At 43.1% G+C, this 25,224-nt stretch overlaps 1 protein-coding gene across 1 annotated transcript; it reads left to right on the forward strand.

Annotated features, from left to right (window-relative positions):
• The first annotated feature begins 214 nt into the window (after window positions 1–214).
• On the forward strand, window positions 215–24,282 carry LOC139407187 (estrogen-related receptor gamma-like). Its single transcript, XM_071150737.1, has 8 exons — window positions 215–612; window positions 5,860–6,102; window positions 6,233–6,390; window positions 7,520–7,636; window positions 16,795–16,905; window positions 17,114–17,296; window positions 22,342–22,611; window positions 22,779–24,282. Exons 1-8 carry the CDS (start codon window positions 557–559, stop codon window positions 23,021–23,023), a joined length of 1,383 nt encoding a protein of 460 aa, XP_071006838.1. The 5' UTR covers window positions 215–556; the 3' UTR covers window positions 23,024–24,282.
• The last annotated feature ends 942 nt before the right edge of the window (window positions 24,283–25,224 follow it).

Here is a 25,224-nt window from a genome sequence, read left to right on the forward strand (position 1 = left end):
TTATTTATTGTTCATTCATCCTTCTCTTTCTTATACTATCACTCTCTCCCTCTACCTTTTTTCATCTCACTACTGCCACCTGTCCTGTCTCTATGTACCCACAGTTATTGGCCGGCTCTCATTGGAGTAGCCAGTGGCCAGTCAAATACTGGCATTGTGGTACAGAGGGAGGGGCATGTAAAATGGTTCCTGGATATTCATGAGCACCAGCTGTAGCTTTGAGTGCTCTATCATAGACTGAGCCACAACAGTTAAGACCTCACTGGCTGGAGTCTCAACACTGCTTTTAGAGGGAAAGTCAGCAAGAGCATGAGAGAGACACACAGATAGAGACCGAGACACACAGAAACAAAGACAGACAGACAGAGAGTGACAGGGAGAGCTAGAGAGAGGGAGACACTGTTGCTCCAGTGAAAGTGTGTCAGAGAGTGAAACAGAGATTGAGAAAGACTGAGAAAGAAAAGGAGACAGACAAACCAAAGAAAGAGAGAGAAAGCTCAAAGGGATCTTTGCTAGTGAGTAGGTTTTCTCCTCAGAGTATGGTGGCAAAGAGCACATGGATTTAGTAGAGCTGTACCTCCCTGAGTGTTTCACCTATCACTCTGACACTGAGTAAGTACATGGACTGTTCTGATCCATATTCTGTATGTATATAAACTGTCTGTAGAGTGTAAAGAAAGTGTAATAGCACTATCTAGGCAATGGTAAGCATTGAACTATGTACATGTGCAGTGCACTACTATTTGCAGTCTTGTTCTCAAATTAAGATCATAGTTTTGGAGTTTTTAATTTGCTATTTGGTGTGATGGTGGCTTCTATGTCAGTATAAGCAGCTCTGTGTAAAACAGAGGTAGTGGGAGCAAGTGTACCTCTTGGAGTTTTGCTGAAAAAGAGAGTGTCTAAATGAGAGGATGAGGACTTTGACGGATGAGACCCATACCTGCATTGTGTATGCAGAGCTAAGGGAGTAGGTCTGAAAGTGAGGGAGGTGAGGTAGAGAGAGTGATAATGTGAGGGAATGAAAGGTAGAGTTGGGAGAGTGCGAGAGATGAACAATACTTTAGAGAGAGGTGAGATTCTGTAGGTCACTGGTGTTATTAGCTCTTTGTTGGTGTTTTTAGCTATTTTTTGCACCACCGCAAAGCAAACCCTGTCTTGAACACAATGTCAAAATGTAGATTTTCTCCTAAAAATACACGAGATGGCCATTACCAATAACTAGTAATTCTGCATAGTTCTAGATTGGTCTGGAACTCACCTTTCTGGTCAAAATAGATATTAATTGCTGAGGTGTACTCACTTTTGAGGACACAAATTGAACAATATTGGCACCATTTCGTGTAACTGACAACATACTTTTCAGCCAAGCGTCCTCTGAGTGATGCAGAGACACCATTCGAATGTTTGCAGTCTCATTACTTCAGCTGTGACCAAGAGAAAGTGGTCGTGTTTCAATTTTTCCAAAATTATTTTTGTAATTTTTCATGAGAGCTTTAAATCCGGCTGAGAATATCACAGTGAGATGAATCCACTGCTGGATTCACTAGACTGTCCCGTTTAATAGGACATCTCCCAAGCTGGTCTGCGTCGCTCAGAAACAGAGGAAATCGATACTTTGTCTGGATAGGCCAGAAAATGTGATACGTCACAACCTATGCAAATGTAGGGTGTGAAACCTGACACAGAGTGGAAGCAGAAAAACAGACAGATGAGGCTTTCTGGCACAATAAAGCACTGGACCCTGCGACATTCATAGAGTGCTCTGTACACCAAAATATCAGTCGGAACTGCTTCAGAACCTCTCAAACTAAATAGGGGACTTAACATCTAAGATATTTTAACCCTGTGATAATATTAGACAACAGCTCAGATAAGACCCTAACCAGAGGATAGCAGGAGATTAGACAGAGAGGGAGAGTGACTGACAGATGTAGAGGATGTGGAGACAGAGCATGTTTTTATGTTTTTGTGTTACTGTGTGTTGCTATTAGTGTAATTACAGTGTTAATATACAGTTATAAGAAAAGTCTTACCATGTTTGGTAGCAAAATATGAAGAGCGATTATTTTCACCTGTTATTACATTAGCGTCAGATACTTTTTTTTAAATGAATTGCTTTGTCATGCCAATAAAGCTTTTTGAATCGAAATTGAATTGAATTTAACAGCATATGGAGAGGGATAGAGAAAGATGGGGTAGAGAAGGGAGACAGGAAGTGAGGGAAACAAAGATAGGGTGAGAGCAAGAGAGCAAAAGAGATAAAGAGAGACTTATCAAACTGGTTTGACCCAAGCCCATTGAAACACTTAAACTAAGACTCTTATCGGTGGTGCTGGTTTTTCAGCTCAGGACTGATACCTCCTCATCTCCTATTGGTCCATTAGGAATCACTGTGCACGAATCCCCTCTGACCCAAATCACTGACCAGGGGGTTATGGATAGGAGTTAGGGGGTAATTAAAAAAGTAATTTACATTTCAGTAATATGTGTCTCTTAGAGCCTCTTCACACTTACTACACGTTTTGTAAAAATACCATCGGCTACACATATTACTCCAATGTAAACTTGCGTACTTGCTACATCTCAACCGCTACTGCCAGAGGTAGCGCATGGCACTCGCCCGACAGTTGACCCCCTTGAAGCAGGATAGTGTAAACAGCCAACGCTCTAGCAGTATAAATGGTAATAGCAGAGAAATGTTTTTTGAAATAGCTGAAATGCATATGCAATATTTGAGACTTGTTTTATTGAGTTTTCAGCTGAAATTGCAGTAACAGCCTGTTACATTCTTACATTTTCGCAGTAGCTGCCTGCTGCACTGTCATGCAAAATGATGGGAGCCCATTCCCACCACCAAAAGCATGTAAAATGTAGATCATACAAATAGGATATGTTTAAAAAAAAAAAATTAACATCGTGTGGTGAGACAACAAAGTGAAAATAACTGTGATTGGACAAAAAGTAACAGGGCTGAGCTCGCAGTCTGCAGGGTTGTATCATTTGGATCTTTACATCTGTAATTAAAAAGTTACTCACACAGTATGTCATCATTATTGTGTTGATTGATTCATTAATTCCGGTCAATCATTTTGGATTAAGAAAGACCTACATTTGATCCCGTTTAAAAAAAAAATCAGAACACAATTAAATGGGCCTATTTTAGGCTATAAAAACAAGACGTTGCATTTCCCCTGGCCAGGCTCAGATGCGATCCCATAGGCTGCTCTAGGCTACCTGCGGCTTGTGGTTGTTATCAGTAGGCTGTAGTTGACAAATCATGAGGCATTTTATTTTATTGGTGGGTTTCCATATAAAACTGCTCGTTGTGGTGAATTCACTTATACCCACATTTTCAATCTCAATTTGCTTTTACCGTGATTTGCATGATATTGATAAAAATGAAGCCTGGTTTGTTGTCATGCTGTACGGTAGGCCTGCTGTACTTTTATTATCACATGAGAGGGTTAATCATTATTATTCAATAGTGTAATATGTTTTAAAAGAAAAGTTTATGTCATTGATGAATAGTTTGTTCTTACTCGCTAGTGGCTACTGTGATATTTACGGTCAATTTGAAGTGCAGACCAAGAATGTCAAGTTTCCAGCCACAACGAAAGGTAAGGCAGGGATGTAATGTGAATTGAAAAGTAGAATAGTCTTTCATCATCCCGCTCCTCAGACTCTCCATCATATCTCATAGTGGGAACAGGGCCCCAAAAAGGGTGCATAACTAGAGTAACTTACATCCACATGAACCTATACCTAACATTTTAGATACATTTTGTAATGTTTGTAAAAAAAAAAAAATCAGAGTGGACTATTAAACTAAAATGAAATAAACCCAGACAATCCATTTATTGAGACATTCCCTCTGTCCCTCTACCTCTATTTTTGCTTCGCTGAGTGCGTGCGTGCGTCTGGTTGGTCATTGGCAATATTGTGACTGCTCATTTGAGAGTGAGTGTTGCCTCCTCTCCTTTCTTTCTACACACCCCGGGTAATGGCCCAGCGATAGACCCCTTTCTCTCTCTCCCTCTCAGCTAATAATGTTTATCCCCCTCTCTCTCTCTGTCAATTAGAGTTGTTTTGGATATGGGCAGACAGAGAGTGTTACGCACGCACGCACACACACACACACACACACAGTTGTTTGATAATGTACCTCTGAGTCTGTGATTTACACCCAGCGTCTATGGGAACTGCACTGACAGGGCTTTGATTAGCTTTTATGAAGAGCTGTAGATTATAGCTCTGTCAGGTTAGATATCACACCACGTCTTACCATTCCACTCTAATGCTATTGCATTATGAGAGAAAAATCTACTGCCACTAAGTAATGGGAGAATGCCTCAATTCAGGTCTAGGTGGAGCTGACACAGCAATATCTACCTTTGTGATGGATAGCTGATGAGAGAACAGAATGGTCTCCTCACACTCCCTTGTCCTCTGCCAGCTTTACTGGACCACTTCGGAGTGAACAATATATCACTATCTATTTTAATATAAAACTGAAGTAGAATGAGGTTGAAGTTTGAATGACTCTCTCTCTCTCCCCCCCTCTCTCTCTCTGAGTCTTTATCCCCCTCTCTCTCTCTCTCTCTCTCTCGCGCTCTTTCAATCTCTCTCTCTCTCTGTATTTCGAGGGGCGATAGAGCGTGGTCATGGTTGACTCTGGTGGTGTTTAGGGCAGCCAGATAGTTTGCCTGTCAAATGAATGGTGGTCATGACCGTGTGGATTTACATGGCAGGAACAGAGCTTGGGTTCCTGCCATGAGCTGGGAGGGGGTATGGCGACACACGATGGCATGCAAGCACGTGTGTGTTTTTGTTCAAGTGTTTACGATGACACATGACCACATTTGAAAGCATGTCTGAGAATGAAGTGTGAATGAAGCGTGAAGTGTGTACAGTATGTGTAGGTGGTAGGAGCCTATGGTCACATGGGTCAGTGTGCCTGTGTGTGTGAGAGCATTATTTTAGAATACTGTCATGTGCATTGTAGCCCACTGTAGGGGGATGAACATACCTCGATACAGTAGAATGTGAACACACACTGTTTGTACTAGCATAGAAAAACAACACATTCCCAAAATGAATACCTCTACAATGCTCAAGTAGACAGAGTTAAAAATCAAATCTATAGACTTTGTTTAGGTAACTGAACACAATTAGTAATATCTACTACAGCCAGGGGCACAACTTCGGTTTTAGAAGTGGGGGGGGCATAATAATAATAATAATATATATATATATTTATTTTATCCTGTCGGATAAACCATATCCCCCCCATCCCCAGTGAAAGTTGTGCCCCTGACTTCGGCATACCTTCCCCAAGAGGTCTGGAAGAAAAAAACTATCTGGTCCAGGATCTTTGTTTGGATTTCCATATGTTAAGCAATCTCCTGTGTGTGTAATGGACCTCAGCTTTGCATATGTGGGAAATTGCAAACGGCTGGGTGGGTGAGCGTGGAGATGGCTAGATAGACAGAGAGAGATAAAGGGATCAGGAGAGAGGGATAGGGGTACGAGGCACAGAGGAATAGGGAGAGTGACAGGGAATGGAGAGAGGGGGAGACGTTTCCTACCCTTTTTCTGTTTGTCCCTGTGATAGATGGAGTAAGGGAAAGGATAAAGGAAGTTTAGTGAAAAAGGGTGCTGGAAGATGGTTGGTCAGTGTGTACGTGGTCAGGACAGGTATGAGGTTGTAAGGGAATGCATGGGTGGGTGTATTTGTGTAGGTCTACGTTGAGGTCAAGTGTTGTAACTGACTGATAGATCTAGACAGAAAGGGCATGTTAAATCCATCATGCCATGTTACCAGATGTTACCATAAATGTATCCTACTGTACCCCCCCCCAGACTCCTTGGCAGGATGTCAGTGAGGGGCTTGGACCCCCCCTGTCCCCCTTCCATAAAGCATGAGCCCTCCAGCCCCAGCTCCCAGGGGGACAGTCCAGCCCAACCCAGTCCCGGGGGATCCTCCTCGGACACCAACTCCAGCTATGGCCCCCTGGGCAAGGGCCACAACCGCACCAACGGCTTGGACTCACAAGGGCTCTATGGACACAAAGCGGGCATGGGGAACAACGGCACAGCCAACAGGCGGGTGTTTGTGTGTTTGTGTGTCTTTTTGTCTGTCTTTGTGTGTATGTACCCATTTGTGTATGTATGGGTTTATGCTTGGGTGCATGTATCATATATGTGAGTGTAACCTCTCTCTCTCTCTCTCCAGGCGGTTGTGTGGTGAGGATGGCCAAGTGAAGTGTGAGTTCATGCTGGGTTCTGTGGCTAAGAGGCTGTGTTTGGTGTGTGGAGACGTGGCGTCTGGGTACCACTACGGAGTGGCCTCCTGTGAGGCCTGCAAGGCCTTCTTCAAGAGGACCATTCAGGGTAAGGCCAACTCACATAAGCATTGAGGTTAAGAGCTCAACGGAAGTGCCCACGTGTGTAAAAAAGTATATGGTCAAAGGGCAGAGGTGTATGGCTTTATACAGATAAACCTGCAGTAGGACATATGAGTTCCAACAGCCTGTTTTAGTATCAACACCTGATCAACTCTAAGGATGCAAGCTTACAGGTTCCCATGCCTTCTCCGCCTATACAGTAAAGGCCTTAGTGGTTGTGTTCAAATCAAATCCAAATCAAAGCGCCGAATACAACGGGTGTTTTCTTTACCATGAAATGCTTGCTTATGTGCCCTTCCCAATGATGCTATCATAAAAATAGTAACACGAGGGATAAAATACACAAGAATGGAGCTACATACAGGGAGTACCAGTACCAGGTCAATGTGCAGAGGTACAGGGTGAAGTGATGGCATCAGGATAGATAATAGTATGAGTAAAATAAAGAACAGAGTAGCAGCAGCATATGATGAGTGTAAAAGTGCATGTGTATGTACACATATGGTACATAGTGTATATGCTTTACACGGTGGTGATCACGACAGCATGTGTTGCCAACAGTGTTTTAACCTGCCCCAAAGCATCTGTTGTTTAAGCTGAGGACTGTTTACACAAGAGGAAAGTGTGGGAATGTGCTGGCCCTGTGTGTGTTTGTGGGTGTGGCTCATCCATATGTTTGCAGCATGTTGTGGTGTTGTTTTAATGTGATTGTCTGTGAATGGGTCGTAGGCTAAGACCCACTTTAGGCTAGTTTAGCCGCCACCGCACACAGATGGGCATGACAAGGGTCATGCTTACAGTAGATGCTTACAGTAGATCAGGTGATCAGATGCTTCCTGGATGTAATAGGACGTGGCAGCTTAGAGTGCTGCTGATTGACTGACTTCCAGAACATTATCCTGTTTTTTTTGTTATTGTTTCTTAGAGTTCCCTGTTTCTTTTCAGCATGTTGTTTGTTTTGAAGTGGTTGAATGAAAGGTTTTGTAAGTGATCGAGAAAATTGCCTCCTTTTCTTGACTGGCTTTTTGTCTCTACTTCTCTCCTCCCCTCTCTCCTCTCTGTCTTTCCACCTTTCTCTCTATCTTCACCCCCTCTCCTTTCTCTCCAACCCACAGGTAACATTGAGTACAGCTGCCCGGCCACCAGTGAGTGTGAGATCACCAAGCGGAGGAGGAAGTCGTGTCAGGCCTGTCGCTTCATGAAGTGTCTCAACGTCGGCATGATGAGAGAAGGTGAGGAAGGAACTTCTCTACTCCTCAATGCCAAATACATGTACTCCTTTATTTACCTTGAAATATATATACTCCTCCATATATGCCAATATATACTTTTCTGTATCCCAATAGAACTTTATCCATTAAGTCGTATTACAGTGTTATAATACAGTGAATAGAAAAGAATATACAAATCAAGATCTTGGATATTATTGTGGATATAAACGTCCTCTCAACAAATATATGTGTATTGATCTCAGTGTGAAATGTAATTCCTTTGCCTGTTAAACAGGTCCAGCCCCTTGGTGCTTGCTACTGTGCCTGCTCACTGCTCAGTGTTCATGTATGGTGTATCTTTATCGGATGCTACTGTACCTCCAAAATAGACCATGGCTGTCTGCTACATACAGTGGATCTCTATTCCTTCTGACTCACTACTCTCACACACACAGAATAGAAATAGATTATCCAGAACAACACACATATCGTACATTCTACATGGCCCCCAAAACACTCAGGAGAGTTTTACAGTGAGTGTCTGGGGCAGCGCTCTCATGGTCTTGTGGTCAGGACTGGAGTGTGTGACTGGTGACATAATGTTGGCTAGATAAAGAAGTGACCCAAAAAGGCAAAGCTTCACTGTATGAGCCACTTATTGAAGGCTGCATGTGAGTAATCGGCAGCTGTTAATAGAGAGAGAGAGTTTACTGCCACCTGCTCCCTCCCCCTTCAGCTCATCAGCTTTGATTTAATCATCCGTCAACCAGGGTGAGAAGGATTCAGCATCTGTTTTCTGTCACCCTGTGTGTGTTTGTGTGCAAGCATGTGCGAGCGTGTGCGTCTCCTTTTTTAATTAGCTCCTTTTAATAGGGGAAGGGCATCTCCCGCACCCAGCTCTGGCTCCTATAGCCTTGCCCCCCCCACCCCTCGTAAATTCCTCCAGATGCCTTGTGGGATTCCTGGACCTCCATGAAATGTGAACCACCCCTCGTAACTCCCATCGTAAACCCCCTGGTAGTGGTCCTTGTAACGCACCCCATTGTGCCGCGTAATGCCCCTCTTCCTCTGGGGGGCAGCAGTAAAGGTAGAGACAGGGGGGTGTGCCTTTTAACAGGCGAGAGAGGTCCATGTAAACACAAGAGGATAGAGATCCTCGGTCTTGAATAGAGACCTGATTAGAAATTGATTAAGCATGGAACCACTGTTCGATTTTAGAATTCAGTAGGGCAGTGGACTAACAAACATTCTAATTGTTCCACTACTTGGAACACTGGTCTTTCCTCATAGGGTTAAACCAGAAGGGCTTTATGCATTATCTCTCCCCTGAGAATTGTTTATCTATCAGGTTTGTCCTTGTGTGTCGAGGATATGACAGTAAATCATATCACATAGGTCTAATCACATGGGAGGCTTTTTAAATTTAAATTCTGGGCACACAGTTGAAATAGAATGAGTAGAATTTGAATTATATGGCTAAGGCTTGGCCATATTATATACATAATAATAGCTATTTTCCTTAATTTGTTTATCTCTTCAAAAGAATCAGAGTTTTTCACATCCTTTCATGACCCAGTGCATGACTAACAAGCTTCCAGTAGTCCAGGGGTGTCGGACTCATTCCATGGAGGGCCTAGTGTCTGCGGATGTTTGTTTTTTTCCTTTATATTAAGACCTAGACACCCGGGTGAGGGGAATTCTTTACTAATTAGTGACCTTAATTCATCAATCAAGTACAAGGGAGGAGCGAAAAGCTGCATACACTCGGCCCTCCGTGAAATGAGTGTGACAGATGTGCAGTAAGCTAATAAGGAAGGGTATTTGTTAACATCAGATCATTATCCAGGAAGCTTTACATAGTTCCTCCCTCAGTGACTTTGCTACTACACATACACTACCAGACAAAAGTTTTAGAACACCTAGGGTTTTTCTTTATTCTCACTATTTTCTACATTGTAGAATAATAGTGAAGACATCAAAACTATGAAATAACACATATAGAATCATGTAGTAACCAAAAAAGTGTTAAACAAATCAAAATATATTTTCTATTTGATATTCTTAATAGCCACCCTTTGCCTTGATGACAGTTTTGCACACTCTTGGAAATCTCTCAACCAGCTTCACCTGGAATGCTTTTACAACAGTCTTGAAGGAGTTCCCACATATGTTGAGAACATGGCTGCTTTTCCTTCACTCTGCGGTCCGACTCATCCCAAACCATCTCATTTTGGTTGAGGTCAGGGGATTGTGGAGGCCAGGTCATCTGATGCAGCACTCCATTCCTCTCCTTCTTGGTAAAATAGCCCTTACATATCCTGGAGATGTGTAGGGTCATTGTCCTGTTGAAAAACAAATGATAGTTCCACTAAGCCCAAACCAGATGGGATGGCGTATCGCGGCAGAATGCTGTGGTAGCCATGCTGGTTAAATAAATCACAGACAGCGGCACCAGCAAAGCACCCTCACACCATAACACCTCTTCCTCCATGCTTTTCCTCCAATACACATGTGGAGATCATCCGTTCGCCCACACTGCGTGTCTCAAAAAGACACTGCGGTTGGAACCAAAAATCTCGAATTTGGACTCCAGATCAAAGGACAAATTTCCACCGGTCTAATGTCCATGTGTCTGTTACTTGAACTCTGTGAAGAATTTATTTGGGCTGTAATTTCTGAAGCTGGTAACTCTAATGAACTTATCCTCTACAGCAGAGGTAACTCTGGGTCTTCCATTCCTGTGGCAGTCCTCATGAGAGCCAGTTTCATCATAGCGCTTGATGGTTTTTGCGATTGCACTTGAAGAAACTTTCAAAGTTCTTGAAATTTTCCATATTGACTGACCTTCATGTCTTAAAGTAATGATGGACTGTCATTTCTCTTTGCTTATTTGAGCTGTTCTTGCCATAATATGGACTTTTACCAAATAGGACTATCTTCTGTATACCCACCTCCCCTACCTTGTCACAACTGATTGGCTCAAATGCATTAAGAAAGAAAGAAATTCCACAAGTTAACTTTTAAGAAGGCACATCTGTTAATTGAAATGCATTCCATTCCTTATGAAGCTGGTTAAGAGAATGCCAAGAGTTTGCAAAGCTGTCATCAAGGCAAAGGGTGGCTATTTGAACACTTTTTTGGGTTACTACATGATTCCATATGCTTTTTTTCATAGTTTTGATGTCTTCGATATTATTCTACAATGTAGAAAATAGTAACAAATAAAGAAAAACACTTGAATGGGTAGGTGTTCTAAACCTTTTGACCGGTAGTGTACATGCTGACTGCAAATGTTTCATTGGTGCTCCAAACTTAAACATGTTGTGCCCTAGAAACTAATATGTAACCCTGTAAATACAGTTTATTATATTATAAATTATTATTATAAATAGCTAAATGTTTATACAAATACCTGTCATTTACATTAAAAAGTAATTTGTGGAATATTAGGTTGTATAAAAACAATTTTACCATTGAGATGCATTGCATTGAAAATTGAACAGTGTCTCTTTAAGAGAAATGTTGCGTTCTGAACTGTTTAGACTAGAAACAAGCCGTTTTGTCTGTAGTATGTGTTAACTTTTTTCTTTAAGGCACTCGGAAAGAAGTTTTATTTGTAAAAAGAAATTGCAGTGGTGCTCCCAAATTAAAATTCCAGGTCGCACAGCCTGATGCCATGTAGAATGTTGCCCTGGTCCATTTCCTGCTCCAGGGATATCGTGCTCTTGATCCCACCCCCTTCGAGGGGTGCAGGGGGACATGAAACAGGGGTGAGGGCAGAGGGGAGGGGCAGTGACCCAACAACCGCCTCCTTATCGGACCCCTCAGATCAATCCAACCGTGTAGAGTGTGTGTGTGTGTGTGTGTCTAAGAGCATGGTCTGAGAGTTACTCATACACATCAGAGCTAAGTGTAACTCTTCAGAGCGGAATGTGCTGACAACGAAAGGGACAAAAATAGCAGTGGAGGATAATCAGGATAACAGAGTACACACGCACACACATTTACATTACATTTGACATTTGAGTCATTTAGCAGGCACTTTTATCCAGAGTGACTTAGAATTAGTGCATTCATCTTAAGATAGTTAGGTGAGACAACAACACATCACAATCGTATTAATTACATTTTCCCTCAACAAAGTATTTATCAGCAAACTCAGTTCTAGTAAGAAACGACAGTTGTTTTTGTTTTGTGGGTGCAATGTGAGAGTTATTTAAGATACTCTTCATAGAGGTAGGGAGGGCCAAGAGACCAGAGGTGGCAAACTGAATGCTTGGCTTGGGATGTAGGGCTTGAGCATAGCCTGAAGGTAAGGAGGGTCAGTTTCCCTCAGGGGTGGACTGGGACAATAATTTGGCCCTGGCGTTTTATCCATTCATTACAGGAATCATGAAGATAATGCACTTTACTGTTTGAAAAAAATCATGGTTTTAGCCTCCCCAAAAATAGGAAGTTTTGAGTAAGATGACAACGTAGAATGTGCGTTTTCTACGTTTATAGGCACCCTTTCCGTTTTTTTACAATCCATGATGTTGGCTGTCTAACTGATGACAGAGTTTGAATGTGAGTTTGCGTGACCTCAGCTCAGATTCTTAAGAGACCCATGGGATGCCGGCCATGTCACCTTTTTCAATGTTTTATTTTTATATACATTTTTGAGGGTGTCAATTTTGACCAGTCCTCCCAATAAAAGAATGGTTGAGCATTTGCCAAAATTGCCCCTTGCTGCTCAGTTCCCCTTGCTGCTCTGTAAGCAAGCACCAGGATCTTGAAGATGATGCAAGCTTCGACTGCAAGCCAGTGGATTGTATGGAGGAGCAGGGTGACATGGGAGAAGTTAGGAAGGTTGAGAACCAGGCGGGTTGCGGTATTCTGGATAACTTGCAGGGATATGATGGCACAAGCTGGGAGCACAGCCAACAGAGGCTTGCAATAGTCTAGATGGGAGATGACAAGTGCCTGGATTAGGAGCTGCGCCACTTCCTGTGTGAGGAAAGGTCGTACTCTACAGATGTTGTAGAGCCGGGGTATTCAACTCTTACACTAGAAGGTCCGGAGCCTGCTGGTTTTCTGTTTTACCTGATAATGACTTGAACACACCTGGTGTCACAGGTCTAAATCAGTCCCTGATTAGAGGGGAACAAGGAAAAAATGCAGTGGAACTGGCTTCGAGGTCCAGAGTTGAGTTTGAGGGTTGTAGAGCATGAACCTGCAGAAGTAAGTCACTGCTTTAATGTTTGCAGAGAATGACAGGGTGTTGTCCATCGTCACACCACTCTAGGAGGGGGAATCCGTGGAATTGTCAACCGTGATGGAGAGGTCTTGGAGCGGGCAGGCCTTCCTCAGGAGGAAGAGCAGCTGCATTCTGACGAGGTTGAGCTTGAGGTGGTGGGCTGACATCCAAGCTGAAATATCTGCCAGGTACGCAGAGATGCGTGTTGCCACCTGGGTGTCAGGAGAAGAGGAGAAGAGTAGTTGATTGTCTTCCGCATAGCAGTGATAGGAGAGACCATGTGAGAATATGACAGACCCGAGTGACTTGGTGTAAAGAGAAAAGAGGAGCGGGCCTAGAACCAATTATGCAGTGCCTGATTATGCAGTGCCTGGCCAATCTTGAGATGGTGGAGAGGAGGATCTGATGGTTCACTGTGTCGAAGCCAGCGTATAGATTTAGGAGGATGAGAACAGAGGCGAGAGAGTCAGCTTCCTCAGAGCGGAGAGCGTCTGTGACACAGAGGACAGTGGTCTCAGTTGAGTGAGTTGCCTTGAAGCATGACTGTTTAGGGTAAAAAATATATATTCTGAGAGAGATAACGAGAGAGTGTTTTGGAAAGAAAAGAAGGGATACTGCTCGGTAGTTTTTGACGTCAGAGGAGTCGAGTGTTGGTTTCTTTAGGAGGGGAGCAGCTCTGGCCATCTTGAAGTCAGAGGGGACGCAGCCAGTGGTCAGTTATGAGTTGGTGAGGGAAGTGAGGAATGGGAGAAGGTCTCCAGAGATGGTCTGGAGAAGGGGCTGGGGTCAGGTGTGCAGGTTGTTGGCGGCCGGACATCACTAGTCGCAGGATTTCATCTTGAGAGGGAGGGGAGAAAGAGGTCAAGGCATAGGGCAATTCTGTGTAAGCGGGATCAGTGGGCTCAGTAGGGCTGAATGAATGAGGAGCGGATGTCGTTAACTTCTTTTTCAAAATGGTTGACAAAGTCGTCCGCAGAGTAGGAGGAGGGAGGTAGAGGACTATGGAAGGAGGAGAAAGTGGAGAAGAGTTTCCCAGGGTTGAAGGCAGAAGCTTGAAATGTAGTGATAGAAAGCAGCTTTAGCAGTGGATACAGAGGAATAGAAGATAGAGAGAAGGCAGTGGAAGGATGATAGATCCTCCGGAAGTTTAGTTTTCCTCCGTTTCCACTCAGCTGCCCGCAGCTCTGTTCTGTCAGCACACAGTGAGTCACTCAGCCACAGAGCGGAAGGGGAAGATCAAACCGTCTGGGAGGAAAGGTAGACAGTGAGAGTCAAAGGATGCAGAAAGGGAGGAGAGTAAGGTCGAAGGGGCAGAGTCAGGAGGGAGAAGGATTTAGCAGAAGGGAGAGATGATACAATAGAAGAGGGGAGAGTAGTTTGAGAGAGACTGTGAAGATTGCTGTGATGCATGACCATCTGGGTAGGGAAAGGGGGATACCTTGTCAGTTGTACAACTGAATGCATTCAACTGAAATGTGTCTTCCGCATTTAACCCAACCCCTCTGAATTACGCATTTTTCATAATGAATCTTGTTCTGGAGGCAGCACTGCAGTTACTACTAGCTGGCACAGCCACAAAGTCATAAAATCTGATTTTGAACCTAACCTTAACCACACTGCTAATCCTAATGCCTAACCCTAGCCTTAAATTAAGACCAAAAATTGAATTGTTGTTTTCATTTGTTTTTTTACAATATAGCTAGCCAATTTTGACTTTGCAGGTGGCCCATCTAGCGGATATCGCTGAGTTCTGCCTTCAGGGCAAAATTCATTATAATAAACATCTACCTGCAATGTCAGTCCTTCCACTGTGGTTGGAAATATGGTCTGGATTAGTCTAGCAGTTGGCAGTTTCTACAGTTTGAGGTTTGGGATAAGGATGTGTATGTAGGGAGGGATTTCACTGTGTTGACACATACACTGGATTATGCGAAAGCAAAGGGGCAATAGTGTGTGTGTCAACACAGTGAAATCTCTCCCAGTACACACATCCTCATCCCTCATCATCACCTGTCCCAAACTTCAAACTGTAGCACCTGCCAACCGCTAGACTAACCCAGACCATGTTTCCAACCACAGTGGAAGGACCAACATCACTAAAGCTCCAGGGGTCCTAGCTTACCCGCCTGTTCACTCCTTAATACCCCTCTCATCTCCTCAGGCCAGAGGGGGGACCAAGTCACTATAATTTCAGGTCAAAATTAAGTATCAAGTCGAGTACCAAGTAGAACAGGTAGAGTCTCGAGTCAAGTCCAAGTAGAACGGGTAGAGTCTTGAGTCAAGTCCAAGTCGTGTATTCTAAGACCAAGTCAAATCGAGTGGAGTCTCAAGTCAAGTAAAAAAATAAAAAAAAACATGCAATTACTTATTTAAATACAAATCTTTGTCTATTTATTGAGGCTACCAGACGGCCCTTTTGATTATTTTGTCTGCAACACATTTGGTTATGTAATAATTATTAACATTTTTTAAATCCAAATGCAAGCTTCATAAGTACATTTCAAGCCATTTTGACATACCAAAAGACAAGTAGCTCTGTGTTAGTAATTGTTGCTTGATGCTCCGTTGCTGGTGAGCTTGCAAAGTAAACAGTTAATATTCTTGGTCACCTAACCATTTTTGGAGCTGCATATTTATTTATGGCAATCTTCTCCTACAATTTGAAGTTTGTGCTGCACCCGATCCTATCCTAGGTACCTTAGCTGCTGATGCGAGACAATGTGAATACTAACGTGTCAACGGTCTTTCCTCCACATTCCTTAAGAAGACTTGTACTGTTTTTTTAAATTTATTTTTTTGCTATGTCAGATGGAGATTTTCCATTTAAGTTTGTACAGCAAATCAACAATCTGTTAGCAAGCTCAACCGACTTGCGTTGATTGACAGTTTGCTGGTCCAATCAGAGGGCCGACTGTTTCACTAGCCAATCTGTTGCACGTTTTTTTTGCAAGTGCGATGCTGCGACTACTGTCTCTGGCTGAGTGCAGTGTATTCCATGGAGACTCTGTGCCACAAAATGAGTGACAAAACTTTACCAAACCTGCCAGATCATTTTAAGGCTTCAGTCTCAAGTCAAAGTCTAGTCCCCAGTCTTGAGGTTACAAGTCCAAGTCAAGTCTCAAGCTATTTTATTTTCTATCAAATCGAGCCTCAAGTCATTAAATGTGTGACTTCAGTCAGACTTGAGTCCAAGTCATGTGACAGGAGTCTACACAGCTCTTATCTTACTATTCAGGGACTAGTGATGTGTCATCAGGGGGTTAAGCATAGCATATAAAGAGAAATTGGCATGCTCAGCTCAAATTTTGTAGTGACGAAAGAAAGGTGTTGGGTTCAAAAGGCATATATTTGAAGAAAGGAAAAAATCCTGCACTCACTGAAATTGTCTTTAAGTTGCCATGTATTTTTTTCTAGCAGCAGAGGTCAGAACAAATGACCTTGTTTCGGCAGCAGCCTTTGTTCTGACCTCTAATAAAAGCTCTCTAGGTCACATTAGTATGACAGATGCATTCTCTTTTGGAGGGGGATAGGGTGTCACTGGATGGTGGAGTGTGCCAATGTGCTTGCGCGCATGTCCGTGTGTGTGTGTGCTGTGGCTGTGAAATATCACCCCAAATTCTACCCCCACCACGTGCCCCTTTTTACCCCCCTAATCTTGCTGTTAGCTCCTTATCTCCATGTTGATGGTTACCGCTGAGCTTGTTAAGATGACCAGTTGTCATCGTGTGCCTATGTGTCGTTGCTTATTGTGTTACAGGGTTGTGACATCTCTAAGGCTCCCTATAATCTTAGATGTCACCAATGTCAATCAAATGAACTCGAAGAGTGCATCACTCTCCTGGTGTTGAAATTGTGGTAGTGTGTTAAACAGGAATACAGTGTTTTTGTGTACACATGCAAGTGTTTAATGTACCTAAAGTTGAGTGCGTGTGTGTGTCCCCAGGTGTGCGTCTGGACCGGGTGCGTGGGGGCAGACAGAAGTACAAGAGAAGGATAGACTCTGAGAACAGCCCCTACCTCAACCCTCAACACGGCCTGCCTCAGAAAAGAACATGTAAGAATACAAGAAAAACACTCTCCCTTTCTTTCTTTTTTTCTCTCTCTCTGTCTTTCTCTCTCTCTGTCTTTCTCTCTTTCTGTCTTTCTCTCTCTGCTGTCTTTCTCTCTCTCACGACAGGCTCACATTTGTGCATTTAGATATTAATAAAGCCTATTTTAAATGAACATCTCTCGTTCTCTCTCTCTTTCTCTCTCTCTCTCAGTTCCTCTAGGTGGTCTGGTAGAGAATAAGGTGGTCTCTCTCCTGCTGGTGGCTGAACCAGAGAGTATCTTTGCCATGCCGGACCCCACCGTCCCCGACAGTGACATCAAAGCCCTGACCATACTGTGTGACCTTGCCGACCGCGAACTGGTGGTCAACATCGGCTGGGCCAAACACATCCCTGGTAGGAAAACATGCAGATACAGGAATACATGGGTATACTGTACATACACACAAACACGCACACAGACACGCGCGCACCCACAGGGGCATAAACACACATCATAGTCAATAAAACTCTTATCAGCTCAGAGTGGAGATTGTTGCCCCCTGAGTTCGATTAAGACTTTAGTCCAGACACAGAAAACAGTATGAATCTGTGTGTATGTACATGTCTGTGCTCTGCTAAACCAAGGTATGGATGTGTCACTTGCAGTGGCATGGCGCAGTTCCGCGGGGCCCCATTATCCCTTAGGTCTAGAACAACAAATACTTAAATTGTTTGAGCATATGTTGCAGAACAGTGATTTCAATATTTTTTCAGAATATTGACAAAAAGAGGGTTAGCCATCAATGACAGAGTTGACAACAGATACTTAAAACACACATATTCTGTCTTACTTAAGTTCAATACAAACATTTGTAAAATATGGAAAATGATTCATTTAAAAATCCCCAATGCAAAAATAACCATTCTATCAGGACTTTCAGCACTCTGAAGTTGATGTTAGACACAAATTTGACGGAGTTCATGTGTTATGGTGTTGACAAAAATAAAAAAAATATTTTTCATTCAAGTGGTATATATAGCAGCAAATGTGTTTGCTTTATGACTAAAACCTAATTAAATTGAACATATTTGAATCTTTCAGGCAGATGGAGTTGACTGTTTATAGTTGTGACCATGGTGATTCAAATATTGTTTGTTTAAATCTATCAAAAGTAGAGAACTTTACAGACCATGAGTGGTCCTGTTGCACTACATGTAATGAGGACATGAATAAGGGATCCTTAAGGGTATCGCTGACCCTGCTCTTTCCTGATTCATTTAGGATTTTAGACAAATCTGACGGAGTTGACCACATCTCCGTACACATCTTTTAGGAATCACAGTTTTAAAAGAAATATTATTTAAAGTCACAGAAAGAAACTACATACATTCAGTTAAATTGTAAACACTTTTTTGGAGAGTTTGAAATTGGCATCCTTTGCTCTGGACAATGGCATTTCCAGGCATAGAGCTCACATGGAAATGAACAATATACATCTTTCCATTATAAATTTCCCCTAAATTTAAATGTTAAACTAAAATAATCCCTGAGCTAATTTCCTGCTATTCTACACATTTTGCCATTAGACTGAGAAAAACAAAAATATAACACAAAATATAAAGTGTTGGTCCCATGTTTCATAAATTGAAATAAAAGATCCCAGAAATGTTCTATATGCACAAAAAACGTATTTCCCTTAAATGTTATGCACAAATGTGTTTACATCCCTGTTAGTGAGCAATTCTCATTTGCCAAGATAATCCATCCACCTGACAGGTGTGGCATATCAAGAAGCTGCTTAAACGGCATGATCATTACACAGGTGCACCTTGTGCTGGGGACAAAAAAAGGCCACTAAAATGTGCAGTTTTGTCCACAACACAATGCCACAGATGTCTGAAGTTTTGAGGGAGCTTGCAATTGGCATGCTGACTGCAGGAATGTCAACCAGAGCTGTTGCCAGAGAATTCAATGTCTTTACCATAAGCCGCCTCCAAGGTCATTTCACAATCGCAGACCACGTGCAACCATGCCAACCCAGGACCTCCACATCTGGCTTCACATGCCAGCCCAGGACCTCCACACCCGGACAGGTGAAGAATTTCTGCACAAACTGTCAGAAACTGTCTCAAGGAAGCTCATCTGCATGCTCGTTGGCCTCACCAGGGTCTTCACCTAACTGCAGTTCGGCGTCATAACCAACTTCAGTGGGCAAATGCTCATCTTCGATGGCATGCTGGAGAAGTGTGCTCTTCACGGATGATTCCCTGTTTCAACTGTACCGTCGTGTGGGCGAGCGGTTTGCTGATGTCAAACACAATTTAATTTTATCGATGGCAATTCGCATGCACAGAGATGCCATCCATCCACTGCAATCACCTCATGTTTCAGCATGATAATGTATGGCCCCATGTCGCAAGAATCTCTACACAACTTCTGGAAGCAAAAAATGTCCCAGTTCTTCCATGGCCTCATCAGACATGTCACCCATTGAGCATGTTTGGGATGCTCCGGATCGATGTGTACAGCGTCTTCTAGTTCCAGCCAATATCCAGCAACTTCGCATAGCCATTGAAGGGGAATGGGACAACTTTCCACAGGCCACAATCAACAGCCTGATCAAGTCTATATATAGGAGTGTCGTGCTGCATGAGGCAAATGGTGGTCACACCAGATACTGACTGGTTGCCAGATACTGACACGGTATCTGTGACAAAGAGATGCATATCTGTATTCCCAGTCATGTGGAATCCATAGATTAGGGCCTAATACATTTATTTAAATGGACTGATATGAACTGTAACTCAGTAAAATATTTGATATTGCTGCATGTTGCATTTATATTATTGTTCCGTGTAATGACGAGTTCATGTGCCATCTGGGGAGCCCGACAATATAATAATATTGTTTTTATTTCTTTTTTTTTTGGGGGGGGGGGTATTTTCTCCGCCATTGGTCACTTGACCATGTGCCAGAGCCTAGTACTACTACCTGAAAGTATTAGTACTCTAAATGTTTCCCTCCTTCCCCCCTGCCACTAAGAGGAGTGTGTAGGGAGGACTCCTCCTAATTAGTGCTCTCCTGGATGGAGGGCATAGGAAGCTAAATAAGCTGTGTAAGCAAGCCAGGGTTTAGTTGTGTAGTGACAACACATATGGATCATCGGACACACGCTAATGGTGGCGATAAAGAGGAAGACGCCATCTTTCTTCGCCCCCCTCTGTTGAGTTTGCATTCCAACCTGTTGTGGATACATGGTTGAGCTTGTGACAGCCCTGTCTCTGTCACTCTCTCTCTGGGAAGTCTTTGTTTTGGAAAAGCCCTTGGGTGTGGGCCAGCTGTGTTGATCTGGGCTAACTGGGAAAACTAGTCCCTCCCACAACTTCACCCATTGTGACAGACAGGATTAGATATCTAACTGTATAATTGTCCTGCCTCGTTTAACCAAACAACGTGAGATTTCGTTTAATAAACTTTAATTGTATTTTATATTTCCTGTTGAATTTCCTTACATAAGTGCTGTTACATAATTTGTTAGGGTACACAAACTTTAAGGAATCTAACGGCTTTCCACAAAAATATGGCAGCCAAGTAGATAGCAGTGATGGTAGATATGACCATATACTCTTTTTCACCTCTCTCTCTTTCCCCAAGCTTTGTCTCTCTCTCTCACTCAGATGAACGTCTCTCTCCTCTATCAGCAGTTAATGTCCTGTTCACACCCAAAACATCACTCGGGAAACACCTGTATTTTTGTTGATTTTTGTCCAGTAATGCTTACACAACAAGCTACCTAAGCAGGTGTGTGTGTGCAGACTTTCCTGATCAGCACTTTCATTGTTCTCAAAGAAAAGAGGAAAAGCAACAAAGCGTTCCCCTATTGGCTGCCTTGGACCTCTTCTTCTCTGCTTGTCACCAGTGTTTACTGTCAGAGTGGGAGTCAAACACAGTCAGTCATATGTTTGTATGTATTTGTAGCCCTTTGCCAGTGGAGTGTTTTCCTGTCTGGGGGAGTGGAGCAGTCATGAGAAACAACCAGAGCAGACACACCAGGGACCCACCTCAGGGGGTGACAGAGAAGGAGAGAGACTGAAAGAGAAACTTAGAGAGTGGGATGATAGTGATTGAGAGAGAGATTGCGATAGAGATAGTCAGATAGATGTTGTGAGAGGGAGAAAGTAGAAAAGGACAAAGAGAGGAGGGACAGAGGGAAAGTACTCTCAGCTCTACACCAATTGTAGCACCGTAATGGTGGTGTCACATCAGCTCTGTGTGAGTGGCAGGCTACAGCCCATGGCTGGAGGAACCAGTGTCCTGGCAGAGGGGCACAGGCTGTATTTGCTACTGCCCAGGGGGAGGTGAGTCCCCCCCCCCTCCCCTCCCCTCCCCTGTCTGGTTCTGTCATGAAGACTGACATTGATTCTGTCTGAGGGCCAGGCTAGGAGAAGATGAGCTGTAAGACCCTCTCTCACCCCACGCTTTGGCCTTTTTTAGCCTGCCGTAAGTTGGCTGTGAGGTAAGTATGTCTGTGTGTCTGTAGGGGCTCAGCTGAACCCTTCAAGCCCAGATAAACCTCTCAAATTGAAGCCTGTGAGCACATCATTGTTCCAAGATCTCCACATACCCGCAACCCTTACAACAGCTTTGAGTATGCCATTCCATGGTTAAAAAGAGGACCTCTTTGTTTGTCTCTGCTGGCATTGTCTTGTCTTTGTGGGACAGAAGACGTTGCTGATGCTCCTTTACAGTGTGTGTCCCATTGTGTGTGACCATATAGAGGTGTCCTCAAAGACAAAGACACAGGTTTACACAATGCTTCTCCCTCCTCTACTGATCAATCGTTCCATACTGGAAAGCAGATCCCTATCGACCAATGAAAGAGTCCACAGACGGCGTTCCAATCAATCTGGGAGAGATAAGAGAGGGGCGGGAGCCACAGGCGTCACCGTGGTGATTGTAAAAGTGCCCGGACCCTGATAAGAATCACTGATGGTGTCAAAAATAAAAGCCTCCCCCTCCTTCATTCTGTAAAGTAATCAACGTTTTTTTTAATTGATTATGCTGTGTGGGTGTGTGTGAGGAGACTATAGAGTGTGTGGATCTAATCATGCTCACATGGGGGTGTATTTGTCGCTCAAACGGGGTGTCTTTATTGGATGGACAACTTAGGAATTTCACTATTAAACTGCTCTACACCTCCTGCCTCTGTCCCTCTACCCCAACTGACCCCGTGGCCAGTAACCCTTCGGTTGACCTTGGTCTAATATCTCCAATAGGTCCAGCCATTCTGACTGAAACCATCACAATTACATTTTCGAGTGCAGATGTTTTTGAAATCTTTGTATTTTTCATTTGTATCTTTTCAACTAAGATATGTCTTCATTTCCCTTTCTCTCTTTATCCCTAATTTGACCTAGCTAGCTCTAACCTCTCAATTTCTCCATCCCTCTTTCTACAGGTTTCCCCTCACTCTCGCTGGCAGACCAGATGAGTCTACTGCAGAGCGGTTGGATGGAGATTCTGATCCTGCGCGTGGTGTTTCGCTCGCTGGCCTTGGAGGATAAGCTGGTGTATGCTGAGGACTACATCATGGATGAGGAGCAGTCCAAACTGGCAGGTGTACTGGACCTAAACAACGCCATACTGCAGCTGGTGAAGAAATACAAAGCCATGAGAATAGAAAAAGAGGAATTTGTTATTGTCAAGGCTATTGCGCTGGCTAACTCAGGTATGGAACTTCACTGTTGATGTTGGTATAACTTACATTGTCAGGCATGTCTTTTCCAATGGCTATTTGGCTTTTCTTGCATTCAATCTCTGCATACAGTATATGCCAACAACATCTTAACCCAACTTCTCCCTTTCCATCTGTCTTCCCCCTCCCCCTCTCTCCAGACTCCATGCAGATAGAGGACGTGGAGGCAGTCCAGAGGCTCCAGGATGTGCTCCATGGGGCCCTGCAGGACTATGAGAGTGCCCAGCACACAGAGGACCCTCGGCGGGCAGGCAAGATCATCATGACCCTGCCCCTGCTCCGGCAGACGGCTGCCAGGGCCGTCCAGCACTTCTGCAGCATCAAGCAAGAAGGCCGTGTGCCCATGCACAAGCTGTTCCTGGAACTGCTGGAAGCCAAGGCCTGACCAGCCATGTGGGACTAGGATCACATAAAGGAAGGATAGGGTAGTGATGTCATAAAGGTCAAAATGAATGCAGGAAGTGGTACTTGACAAGGCTAACACAGCCCTGCTCACAAACTCAGGAGGAGAGGAGAGGAGAAGAAAGGAGAGGAGGAAGGACTGACATCACCTCAGTGACAGGGATAACTACCTTCCAAGGGATTTTGATGGTAGTTATTGATATGTACGTAAACATTGCTAGTGAAAAGGAAGAAAGACACAAAACTTGAAGATCCTCTAGGATTATTATTTGTGTGAAACCAGCTCTAAGCCTGTTCATCTTGCATTGTAGTGCTTTAATAACTCTTCTTTTTTTAAATAAAAAGAATTGTGGACAGTCTTGCCAAAGAATGGTGTGGGATACACAGTTAAACAATGCGGCAAATGGTCACAATAAAGTATGGTGTCCCGTAAGACACTTAACTAGCAGAAGTTAGGGTCACTTGATATTACTGAAATATTTTCAGGGAAAGACATGAAGTAAATTTGACCCACAGATTATGAAGGTGAGGGGAGAAATTGAAAATGAGATGTATTTATTGTTGGCTTGATTATTTTGTTGTTTTGTTTTTTATTTACCAGTGTGGCATTAATGGAAAATAAGAGGAACAAATATAGATCAATTTCGTAAGATTTTTAAGTACTTTTGTTTTAATAAGTAAATAAAACATTTTGTACTAGCTTCACAACTAAACTCATGGCACTGATACCTGTACTATAACATAGCATCCAAGGCAATATAATAATGTACAGTGCATTGAAACATTGTATTTTTTGCATTGAGTTGTAGATTACAGAATTGTGCAAAACACTGCTTTTCTTTCTTATGATGAAGATCTGGTGATGGTATTTCACATGTGTCTCTGTGTGTTTCTGTTCCAGAAACTAGAAATGTCTGAAAATCATTAATGTTCAAATGAAGGGAAACTAAATTGGTAGGAATGTTACTACTGACAATTGTCATGCATTTATCTCAGAAGTCCATTATTTGCTCCATCTGTGCACTGTAATGGAATAATCTGTATATTTTTGTGACAAAGTATATTATAAAGTGTGATCCAGCAATACTGTGTGGAGGGGATGTAAATGTATGTATTCTGTAGGCCTATATAAAGTCCAGCGCCAACAGAGATGTAACCCATGTTCAGATGAGATGTACGCTACTACTACTACTACTACCATTCTCAGGATTCTAGGGCAATAAAGATGCTTCAAGTTTGAAAGAGTCTTCATCCTATTCTAGGTTTATGACACATTCATAATTCCCTGTCAGACTGCTGGGAGGGGGAGATCCTCACAAGCCTCATTTAAACCTGGTTCTAACTTGCGTCCTTTGTCCTGATCTTGTCCACATTCTGATTGTGCCACATTTTTAGACGGGTGTAGACAATCAAAAGACACATTGTGATCAGATCATCCTGCCCACCTCTGGAGGAAGTCAGACATGCATTGTCTGGACATCTTACAAGTATAGACGGATATGGACAGAGAAACCATTGACTGATTACATCAATATGTGTCTTACAATAAACAAAAAATATTTTGAAAGAATAGCTTTGAAATAATTTGCATAAAGGAAGGTGCCAGGAAATGTGGTCAAAATGCAGACACATTGGACAAATAACAGACACATTTTAATACCATGTGTAGACACATTTCTGGAAATACGGGTAAAATCAGAATCTAGACAAGATCGCGACAAAGGACCCATGTTAGCAACAGGTATAAACAGGGCTGCTGATAAAGAGAGGGGAAATGAAAGGAGGGAAGAGAAGAGGGATATAGTGAAGGAATGGAGAGGGGTAGAAATGGAGGTGATCAGTGAGGAGAAGAGAAGAGGTGGAGTAGAGAAAGATGGAGGCACTCTGTGGGACCTTAGTATAAATTATAGACACCCAGAGGCTACCGGAGTGACTTATGTCAGACAACAGGCTGCTGTCACTTTGAACCATTGTCTATGGCAGCGCCTCCTGTCCCAAGGTGGCCATGATTGTTGGATTGAGGCGTGCCAATTGGACAGGTGAGAAGGAAGTGTATGGGCTGGGACGAGGGGGAGTGTCCCATAATAGAGGATCCGTAATTAAGTCCATTATTTTAATGAAGTGTAAAATCCACCCCTGGGAACAGTGTGTCAAGGTTTTTCAGGAAACAAATGAATGAACGCA

Source organism: Oncorhynchus clarkii, chromosome 4 (assembly GCF_045791955.1).
Source record: "Oncorhynchus clarkii lewisi isolate Uvic-CL-2024 chromosome 4, UVic_Ocla_1.0, whole genome shotgun sequence".
Classification (NCBI taxonomy): Eukaryota; Metazoa; Chordata; class Actinopteri; order Salmoniformes; family Salmonidae; genus Oncorhynchus; species Oncorhynchus clarkii.